Here is an 11,166-nt window from a genome sequence, read left to right as displayed (position 1 = left end):
GTATCGCACTTTTGATAACCTGGAATGTTCAAAGCACACCTGCATTGCAAGAAAAGCCAGTTGGAAGCCAAACACCTACTCGGGGAAGGGTGCAACTTTAGAAAGAATCTCAAAACTTTTACCTTGAGAATTCAGACAAGGAAAGAGAAGGAACTCTCTTGGCAACATTTCAAATATGTATATTTTATCCTATTTGTCCTTCAGAAAGGTTTGAAGATGGCACATGACCTCACCTTCATTCTGGAAAGTGGAAGAGGCCCTAAAATCTTCATAATTGAAAAGGAGATCCAGAATCGACATAGTCCTAGGGCAGCTTTTTTGTTCTACAAATACATTAGATTACTGTTGATTTTGACGTGCCTATACGTACAAAGATCAAAAATGTGCAGACCGTCGTGTTCCCTGCGATACTCTACAGAATGAAAAGTTGGGTCTCTGAAGAAGCAAGACAGGAAGAGTACTGATGTTGCCAGCTCTTGTAGAAGTAGACAGATACATTGCAAGTTCCCTACACACTTCCACACCCTGCCCAAAACATGAATTAAATATATAATGTCTCCTTTGTTGAATAAATTCTGAACGTTTCTCCCAATAGATAGCAGAAGGTTGTAACAACAGCAACCGATTTAAGTCTAGTGTCTGGGTCTGCAAAGCAAAGGAAATATCTGTATGGGAAAGCAGCACACAATCTGCAGGAAGACTATCAGAAGGAAACAACAACAGCAAAAAAATAAAACAGCTGGTTTGTGATTTCACTTATTTCTAGGCACTTGAAGCTACCAACCATATTCTGGAATGTGTAGCATCTAAACACAATCCCAGCTGCTCACAGGGAGGGCAAAATCCCTGTTTTAAAATGATGGGGGTCTCTCTGACAGCTGCTCTTGTCAAATACTCCAGGCTGCAGAAAAAAAATAAAAAATAAAAAGCTCGTTTTAGGATAAGCAGGATGTCCAATTGCAAGGATGTGGTTTCCGTAGGTGAGCAAAGGCCTTTGGGGCCCTCTGGTGTGCACAAGTGGGAACTGCACCCTTTTTATTCCCACACTAGGCAAAAAGCTCTCCATTCCTTTCACATATTCTGAACTAACTTTCAGACTACTATTTCCCCATCCTACCCTTCTTTTAAGAAACGTGATAGGGTGACAAGTGAGGACAGAAGCGAAGGAGAGGAAAAAAAAATAAGACTACTTGAAGGAGTAATGGAAACGTGTTCTGGTCAGACACGGTCCCAAAAACTTCTTCTGAATCGTTCTTGAAAGCATTGAGTCATGCCTTATTTTAAAACAGTTAAGTGCCATGTGCCACTTAACGGAGGGCTAGATAAGGGGACAGCCCCTAGACATCTTGTCTGATGGCAAAAAAAAGGCAGCAAGGGAATTTCAAGAGAATTACTTTTCCAAAATTCACCTGACTAAGCCATGCTGGCTGAGGAATTCTGGGAGTTTATTTTATTTATTTATTTATTTTTGGGACTTATATGCCGCCCTATCTCCCGAAGGACTCAGGGCGGCTAACAACAATAAAATACAGCGATACAAAAGTTAAAAAAAATTAAATTAACAGCCCCCCAAAATTAAAATTAATAAATTAAAAATTAAAAAACTAAAAAAACATTTTAAAATCCCTGTCGTCAGTCCAGGTCAGCCTGATGAAAAAGGAATGTTTTAAGGCCGCGGCGAAAGGACCGGAGATCCGGGGCCATCCGGAGCTCAAGGGGGAGTTGGTTCCACAGGGCTGGCGCCCCCACAGAGAAGGCCCTCCCCCTGGGGGTCGCCAGCCGACATTGTCTAGCCGACGGCACCCTGAGGAGGCCCTCTCTGTGTGAGCGCACCGGGCGATGGGAAGTCGTTCCCGGCAGCAGACGGTCCTGCAAATATCCCGGGCCTAGGCCATGTAGGGCTTTAAAGGTAAGTACCAGCACAAGTCATAAAAGAGCCAAATTTGAAGACCCCTATTTTAGTACATAACAGACGGACATGTGAGACACTCTTAGTGTCTCTTTCTAAACTGAAATACATCAAAAGACCTTCCCCGTTCTGAGATCAATGGGTTCCTGTGTATTGGCATGTGCCAAATGCAGCTGAGTGTGCACAGAGGGCTCTTAACCCATCATCCGGGGCAACGGATGTCCCCTAATCAGACTGTCAGAAATTGTGGGGCTGTTCAGCCAGAGAAATCTCCAGTTGTTTAGCCAATGGGATAGCAAGAAAAAAGCGATTAAGCCTGGCTCACAAGTCCCCTAGCAAAAGCTAAGCCAATTAAGCCTCCCTTAACAGAACAGGGAACATCAGAATGGCGGTTTTCCAATTTGCAATCATGTGCCAAATAAAGCCAGAGAAGAAACACAGGATTGCTCCACAATTTTATAACGAGTCGATGTAATGGACATGTTCTGGGCAAATGTGCAGTTCAGAATCAAAACTGCCTGTCACAAATGTTGGGAGTGCAGTTCTTGGCTCAGTGACAACATGCGGAAAGGGGGGAAACGGCTGAGGAAATCTGGGTGTGGAAATAACCACTGCAGAGACCCCCCCCCCGCAATCCACCCAAGGTATTTTTAGAACATGAAAGAACCCACTGGCGTTAGATGCTCTGCAAAGCTCCGAGTTATTCTTGGAAATTGTGTCAGAGAACAGTGTTTTCTGCAGCAAGCGAGCTTCCCGTTTTTTAAAAGAAAGAATATTTTTCATGTTTTAATCTGCCTATCAGGGCAGAAGTTCTAGCAGGCACTAAAGAAGAGGGCTGAATTTATTCCTGGCGACTGACATCAGCCTGCCCACACTCCTCCCTCTCAGGTCCCACCACCGAAACCCCGAATTTGTTATTTACGAAAGAGATTTCATTTTTTCAGAGTTTTGAATCTGCACGGACTGGCCATTGGCAGCTGAGAAACTCGGGTGTATGACCTAAATGGACAATTGTGGGAAGCATCAGTATAGATTATGTAATTGACACAAAGCTGAGAGCTCAAGAAAGAGATTCACAAATGCATTAGATCAAAAAGCTTAACGAGTTTTCTCAATTCCAGCTCATTTGGGAGGAGGGGGGAACGATGTATCCTTCCGCCATCACCTATTTCTTAGCCCTCCCTAAAAGCAATGGAAGACCATGATTTTGCATTCACTGCAAGGATGGATCGTTATCTTCACACTGTGATTAAAAGCAAGGATCACACATTAAGCCACAGTCAGAAAGTCTGTGTTGTGGGCACCAGGGCATACATACAAGCAGGTGGCATCCGCGGGCCTCTGGAATTAAGCACAGTAATATTTTAAAGAATGCTAACATCTCCCAAGGTTTGGCAATCTCACGAGGTTTGGGCATTTAGAAAAGAGATAATTTTGCCCCCACCTGCAAGCTACCATTGCAATAACACTGCAGGTCCTAACTGAATTATTTTGGTCTCTTCAGGATGTTGTATATGACTTCAGGTCTTTCTGCTTACAAAAACCACAGTTAAAGCAACTCAAAATGTAGCAGAACACACAAAGCCAGCCATTCAATCCAACCTTAGTCAGGCTCCTGTGTACCCAATCTGTTAGGAATCATACACCAAAGGATGATACCTTAACTTTAATTTAAAATTAAATATAGTTCATATGATGGTTTCTCACATTTTAAATAATTTTTTTTAGGCAAAATGGGAAGTACTCATTAGTACCAACAATGTAACCACAGGTGTGTGTGTGTGTGTGTGGGGGGGAAATTGGATTTTCATACCGACTGGGATTGGTGTTCTCAAATTTATCCAAGGTGTCAGATCTTTAAAAAATTTGCTTCCGGCTTTACGCTTTCAGTAGCCATTTCAAACTGATGGCCTTTCAGCCAAAAACAGGAATCTGTTTTACACAGTTCTGCAGCCCAAGATGGCAAAACGGTCTGAAGCTTTGCCAAGATTTTGCTGGTCCTTCATATTTCCCTTGCTGCCATAGTTAGCCCAGGTCTCACAGAGAACAAAGCCCCCAAAATGTCCTGAAACAGCTATCCTGGGTATTTTGGAAAAGAAATAAAAAGGACGACATTCACATTAACCACCATATTGTGCATTTATAACGTGGACTTTCTACCGTATTCAAAGTGCCTCCTATAGTTATTTTTGGTAGGATAGACAGGTGATGTTAAAAGAATGAAACAGCTCAAGTGCAAACTGGATTTTGAGCTCCTAATAGCTGCTAAATCTTGCAAAAATGACGGGAAAAATAATTGCAGCGAAGGGGCAACTTAAATTTCTTTCCCCACCCTGACGCACAAACCCCTTTAAAAGACAGCAGGCTGAGCAAAGCTCTTCTTGGCGTAACCTACGTTTGTGAGCATTTCCTAACTACTCTGCTTGCCAGCCTTACATGATTGGTCTTTGCCGGGCCTGTTGGCCATAGATCTTTCTTTTTTGGGGGGGGGTCTTGCAAACCTGCTCACTGGTCAATGAAAAAGGGTCCTTGTCCTAGCAGCGCTTCCCCCCAAACTAACAGACTGATAAATCAGTGTTACCCAATTCCCAGCCACAAGGTGGAAGGTTCTCGTTGAGAACAAGTTGCATAAACGCCTGAGACCTTATTGCTAAAGAAGACACCGACAGCTGTCCAGCAGCCCGGTTGGTCCCTGGGAAGAAGAGCAGAATCCGTGATGGCTGCTTCTCTCCAGTGACGCTGATGATATGGCTTCCAGCCCCTCGGGAGCCCCCTGGGAGACACGCAGAGCCTTTCCATCAATGCCCCACTTTTTCGATGTTTTGTTTGGACCCAACTAGCTTGCCAACAGGAGTGTCATTTGCCTCCCATCAATAAACCCCACAGGTCCTCCTGCCGCATTGTGGGACAAACTGGGAGGACCACAGAGGGGTTTGCTGTATGTCAGGAGACCATCCGCTCATGGGTGCTGAGTCCATTCCTCACCAATTCTCCCCTCCCTTCTCCGTTCTTTCTTAGGAGATGCTCAGTTGAAGACCCAGCCCTCCCTTCAGAGGGGACGTTAGTCTCCTGCTCCAACCCCACAGCTTCTTTCCAGCAGATCCTTCTCCTGGTGGAATTTCTACCCTGGCCCAATTCCCCACTTGGCCCCCAAGAGGTCTTCCAGGGCCAAACAACTAAGTTTTCTCACCCTGTTGCTGGGTTGCAGCTGACCGGAGGCTGTAGAGAGAAGGAAGATGACCCTGATGGAGATAGGCATTCATCCAGATAACATCGGGAAGTGGCTCAGACACCTCCCTAGTGAACTATAAGAAGGGGGAGGGGATAGAATTAGTACAGCCAATCTCAAAATAATCGTCATCATCCTGCAAAGTTGATTGCACCGTCTGGTGTGCTTGGTGGGGCGGTCTCTTCTCCCCCCTGCTCCTCTCCCGTGCTTTTTCAGCCCGTCAAAGCCAAGCTACAGTTTCTATTGAAGGAGGCAGACCAACAGGAAGTGCATTTTGGGCTCCAACTGCGTCACCGAGAAACTTTTTACTTTTTTCTTTTCCCACGTCGCTGCCTGCATGTCCGGGTGGCTCCAGTCCGTAAGAACGCAGGGCTGGCCCAGCAGCCGAGTGGCTCCTCTCCCATCCACTCAAAGTCACTTTGGAAATGTCGGAGGGGAGCAAATCGCCGCAGCGGCATTGCTCGGGGTCAGAAGACTTTCGTTAGTGCAAGAAGGTTGGTCCCAAGGAGAACTCAGAATACTGGGATGTGAAAGGGCAGAGAAGGGATAGCTCCAAACTCATCCTTAGTAAAGGGTGATTAACTAGTCATCTTCATTGACTGGCTGTGTTTTCATTGCAGGAGCAATAGCTATCCGGCCACCCGCCTTCCACAGGAAAAGAGGCCGTGAATGCTGGCACCATCCACAGCCAGGAGGAAGCCTCTCCAGAGGAGAATCCAGCCATGTCTCTGGCATTTCCAAGAGCCCCTTGGAGATGGTGTGTGTCCCAAGAGCTGTGAGGTTCATTGGCAAGAGCAGCTTTCTAAATGCTGCTGTTGCAAAGTGCGAGGAAGGACCTCGGAGAAGTCCTCTAGTGCAATCTCCAATGTTGCTGGCACTGTTGAGAGTAAGTCCCGTAGCTTTGTCACAGCCGAGGAGGACAACTTCTGAAATTGTGGCCTGGAACTGCCACTCGTGGGCCAACCTAGCCAGAACCCTTTTGGCGATGGCCAGAAGCATCCCTAACAGCTGGGAAGATGTTCTAGCAGAGTTGATGAAACGTGTTTGTTAAAGTCTCCGACAGGCTTCTTGGAGGTGAGGAAGCACCTAAGGTGCTCCTCACTGCTTCGGTTCAACAAGAATGGAACGAGAACCACTTGCCCCATCTTCCTAGCAGCCACGTTACCTACTTGGACCCAAGTTAAAGTGACGTTTGATCTTCTCCCATCTTCCTTGTGCTACAATCATCTGTCAAAAGAAAGAAGTCCAGGTTTGCCACTCCAGGCTGCTTACAGAGAAAACTATGAGAATTTCTTCACTGAAAAGTCATCTACGTGCAACCTTTGGGGTAGAATTCATGTGTGCAAGCATCCTGATGGGTGATAATTGAGACTGTCATTTGTACCTCAACAATTGTCTGGATTGGCACAGAAACCAAACAGGTCAGGTACAGACTTCAATGGATACTTAGAGCTGCAGAAAAAAACAATTGCAACCAGCCTGCCTTCCACTGAGGAATGTACACTGCACAGAGCCAGAAGAAGGGCTGAGAAAATATCTATAGTTTCTCTCTCTCTCTCTCTCTCTCCCCACCCCTCTCTTTCCTTTCTCTCCTCTCTGCAAGTCACTTAACTTGGTTTATTTTCACTGTTTTCCCAAAATTCGTACTCTCATCACCCTACTATCGTATTTTTAGTCTCACGAAACATTAAAAGCACAATGCATTTTACCGTGTACCATATTTCCTGTTTTGTATTCCACCTTTTGGACATAAATTTGAATATACATATTTGTTTTTCCTTTTTTGGAGAAACCTCAGAACACCTCTTACCTTTGAGATACTCGGGAAAGGTAATCCGGATTCAAGGAGGCGAGTTGCTGCTCCAGCCGGAAAATTCGGAAGGCCAGGTACGATGAGGAGAACACCAAAAGGCAGATCCTGTGGATCAAGACCCCCACAGAGAGGCCCCCCCTTTAGATGTGAGCCAAGCGGGAATCAGAAAGCCACAGGGGGAAAATGGGAAAGCTCATCCTTTGGACTTACAACACTATGAAGACTTTCAGCAGCTGATAATCAGCTGGTCTCAATTCTGCTTTGTATCTTTGGTCCACTACTAACTCCTCCTCCTCCTCCTCTTCCTCCTCCTCTTCCTCCTCAGAGTTTACTGTACTTTCTGGAAGAGAAGCAAATAGGGAGAAACTCAGATCACACAGAACACCAACCTGGAGGGTGGAGAATCCAGAGAGGATAATGTTCCTCCAAGGGTTTGTTGAAAGAGCTGAAGCTGCAATTTCATCCGCAACCAAACCAAACCTGCGAGCGACGGTTTTGGTTGCGATTCAAGCCCTCCTTCCATAGGAACTGATGTTCTTGGAGCACGGCATCCTCTGGACCAGCCCAGGAAGATGCTGTCCCTCCGTCCCAGAAGGTCCTTCCTAATTGCCCCCACCTGATGCCAGGGGCTCCTCCGAGTTGCAGGAGTTCTCCTTAGCACTGAGGTTGCTGATGGAAGTTCGGTGGAGACACTGGAAGCCGGCATCCGGGAGGGTGAGGGAGAGCGACGCTGGGGATCTCCTTCTCCACTTCAGCTCTGGGACAATGACCTCCTGTGAAAAGCACGTTCACGGTGGAGGAAAGCAAGCAACAACTGCCTGGATGTTTAGGGGGTGGGTTTTTTTTATTATTATTTATTATTTTATTTTTATTCCCATTTATATCCCGCCCTTCTCCAAAGACTCAGGGCGGCTTACAATCTAAAGGACAAATCAATGTGCTTAGCAATAGCCTTCATTCTATGTATATACCTGCTTATTAGGGCTTTCGCGCCCCCCCCAAGCGGCAATTTTACAAAGTCAGCTTAATTGCCCCCAACAATCTGGGTCCTCATTTTACCTACCTCGGAAGGATGGAAGGCTGAGTCAACCTTGAGCCTGGTGGGACTCGAACCTGCACTAATTGCAGGCAGCTGGTGTTACTTAAGGAGGCATTAGCCCACTGCTCCACCAAGGCTCTTCTTCTTTTTAGTGAGACATCGAAGTTAGTGACCCGGGAGGAGATCAGCCAAGTATTTCTGACTCTCGTCTCAAAGGTGCTTTTCAAAAGGCAACTGGACTTTTTCAGTTTTTGTCTTTGAAAAGGTTTCACTTCTCATCTGAGAAGCTTCTTCAGTTCTAGAACTGAAGAAGCTTCTTAGCAATAAGACTTTAGGCTGACATACTGCTCCATATAGCGCGTTGCAGCCCCCTCTAAGCCGTTTACAGAGTCAGCGTGTTGCCTCCAACTATCTGGGTCCTCATTTTGCCGACCTCAGAAGGTTGGAAGGCCGAGTCAACCCTGAGCTGGTCAGGATCGAACTGCTGGCTGTGGGCAAAGTCTGCCTGCAATACTGCATTCTAACCACTGATGAGAAGGGTGACAACTGACTGGGTGACTGACTGAACAGAGGTTTTCTCACAGAGTTTTGCTCTAAGCCTTTGGGTGACCAAAAACACTGTTCTGAAGTAACGTGTAATTTAATCTTTCAGAAATCGGTCTTACCAAGGATACCGCATCTGGCTCTTCGGTGAACTCTTTCAAACTCAGACTTTTTTTGCTGGAGACCTGTACAGAAAATAAACAAGATTGGGGTTACTCACCAAAAGGGATCCAAATAGGTTTCACAAGCTGGAAGCCTAGAGCAGGGGTAGGCCACCTTGGCTCTTTTATGACTCGTGGACTTCAACTCCCAGAATTCCTGAGCCAGCATGACTCAGCTTGGAAACCTCTCCCTTTCCCCTCAGCGTGGCTGGCTGAGGAATCCTGGGAGTTGAAGTCCACAAGTCATGAAGGGGCCATAGTTCCCTATGCTGGCTCAGGAATTCTGGGAGTCCACGAGTCATAAAAGGGCCAAGGTTGCCTACCCCTGGTCTAGACCAACCTTGGCTCTTTTATGACTCGTGGACTTCAACTCCCAGAATTCCTGAGCCAGCCATGGCTCAGCTTGGAAACCTCTCCCTTTCCCCTCAGCATGGCTGGCTGAGGAATCCTGGGAGTTGAAGTCCGCGAGTCATAAAAGAGCCGAGATTGCCTACCCCTGGCCTTAAGCCTCCAATCTGACTGGGTTCTGCTAAACTAAATTCAACAGCTTAAGCCTCGTCAGACCTTTAAACCAATTTCCTTTTGTTGCTCGTCCTGGAAGCAAAGACAGAGCTATGGTAGAAGGTTTATTTCATATATCCAAGGTTCTGGCTTAATTCTCAGTCATTCCCCTGGAAAATGCAGACCTGCTTCCAGTTAGCGGCTGGGTCTGCACCCTTGGCTGGGATAAGCCTCATCTCAGCTACGAAGAATAGGGGAAACTAATGAGAAAGCGGGAAAGAAAGCTAAAGACACGAGCAGCAGTTATCAGGACATTTATGCGTTATCCTTCCCAAGGTTACTTCATAATTTCCTTCTTTCTATAATTTACCCTTTATAGAAGCATCAAATCCATAAATTCATTTTTTTTCCTTTTTCCCCCCAGCAAAAGGGGTTTCCAGTGAGTAATAAATGTAGCTGTTAATCTCTCTCCAAGCAAGCAAGTTACATTTTGCCGTCTCTGCTGCTTCAGTCATCTTCACCAACCGTTCCTCCACAGCAGGGGTCCTCAACCGTGGCAACTTTAGGACTTGTGGACTTCAACTCCCAGAATTCTCAGCGTTGCTGGCTGAGGAATTCTGGGAGTTGAAGTCCACAAGTCTTAAAAGTTGCCAAGGTTGAGGACCCCTGCTCCACAGAGAGTGTTTCAGAGTCTTTCCATTTTTGTGCATAAGGTAGCCTTGCCAAAAACCGCCCCCCCCTCTTCTGACCTATGGCTGAGGGGGGGGCAGAGGGCTCCCCCCGAATGCCCATCATAGACCTTAGGAGAAGGGGAACACCTGTAAGTGGGTGCAGACTCTCCGCAAAACATCGTAGACGCTGTCTCGGGAAATGAGGGACACAAAGACGTACTGAAAGAGAAAAAGAACACGGGATGCATAAGTAGGGAAAGTCCAGGCCGTGTCAGGCCCCGAACCAAGAAAGACACACCGTGCCTCTACCAAGCTCAGATCTTTATGGTTTCACACCCGGAGGTAGTTCTTGACAACAAAAATTCATTTAGTGACAGTTCGAAGTTACAACAGCAGAGAGAAAAAGTGACTTATGACCGTTGCAGCATCTCCAGGGTCAAAATTCAGGCACTTGGCAACTGGCATGTATTAACAGAATAACAGAGTTGGAAGGGACCTGGGAGGTCATCTAGTCCAACCCCCCCCTGCTCAGGCAGGAAATCCTATAGACTATTTCGGACAAAGAAGTTGTGGGTGCTGCATGCCTGCAGGTTTTTAAGAAGAGATTGATTGTCCAGTCTCTTCTTAAAACCCCCCAGGGATGCAGCACCCACAACTTCTGGAGGCAAGCACCCACAACTTCTTAAAGTTGTCAAGGTTGAGGACCCCTGCTCCACAGAGAGTGTTTCAGAGTCTTTCCTTTTTTGTGCATAAGGTAGCCTTGCCAACAACCCCCCCCCTCTTCTGACCTATGGCTGAGGGGGGCTGAGTAATTGTTCCTCACTCCTCACTCAATTGTTCCTCATCATAACACACACACACACACACACACACACACACACACACACGGGACACAGCAACCCTCATAAATACTTTCTGTCAAGTATTTTGCGACCGTCTCTGACGAGCAAAGTCAAGCCGAATTCACATCAACCGTGGTACTGCAGTGATTTACTTAACAAATGCGGCAAGAAAGGTCTTAAACGGGGCAAAATTCATTTAGCAACTGTCTTGCTTATCGGCCGAAATTATGCGCTCCACTGTGGTCGTACGTCGAGGACTACTGTATGGGAAATTCCCGCTCCCCTTGCGCCCGGCTTGCGGCCCCTTCGGATAAGTTCCAGATGTGCTGGGGAACAACTGTCTCTGGACCCAGCTGGGGGGGAGGGGGTGTGTCCAACGGGACTTGTAGCCCAAACCGCCGGGGAAGGCTGCCTCAAGGAAGCTGATCAACCTCAAGAGGAGATGGAACGGCTGAGTG

The 11,166-nt window shown here is 46.7% G+C and overlaps 1 protein-coding gene across 12 annotated transcripts in view; it reads right to left on the bottom strand.

The window, feature by feature from the left end:
• Nucleotides 1-1,365: 1,365 nt before the first annotated feature.
• The window catches only part of GRAMD2A (GRAM domain containing 2A), a gene marked incomplete at its 3' end in the record, with an annotated part of 31,134 nt that continues 21,333 nt past the window's right edge, over nt 1,366-11,166 (bottom strand). For 4 of the 12 annotated variants that reach the window (XM_083371222.1, XM_083371215.1, XM_083371219.1 and 1 more), the window contains exons 7-12: nt 10,014-10,085; nt 8,656-8,718; nt 7,568-7,724; nt 7,162-7,291; nt 6,949-7,089; nt 4,398-5,214 (exon numbers count right to left, since the gene is read on the bottom strand). In XM_083371222.1, the coding sequence (XP_083227348.1) occupies nt 5,169-5,214; nt 6,949-7,089; nt 7,162-7,291; nt 7,568-7,724; nt 8,656-8,718; nt 10,014-10,085 (609 nt within the window). Of the gene's footprint in view, nt 3,989-4,397; nt 6,366-6,944; nt 7,090-7,161; nt 7,292-7,567; nt 7,725-8,655; nt 8,719-10,013; nt 10,086-11,166 lie in introns of those variants that run through there. The other 8 variants (XR_014493506.1, XR_014493505.1, XR_014493507.1 and 5 more) reach the window with 8 other exon arrangements.

The sequence above is a fragment of the Vipera ursinii genome (genome assembly GCF_947247035.1).
Source record: "Vipera ursinii genome assembly, chromosome: 11".
Lineage (NCBI taxonomy): Eukaryota > Metazoa > Chordata > Lepidosauria > Squamata > Viperidae > Vipera > Vipera ursinii.
The sequence above is the reverse complement of the archived record's forward strand: the minus strand, read 5'-3'. Positions and strand labels throughout refer to the sequence as shown.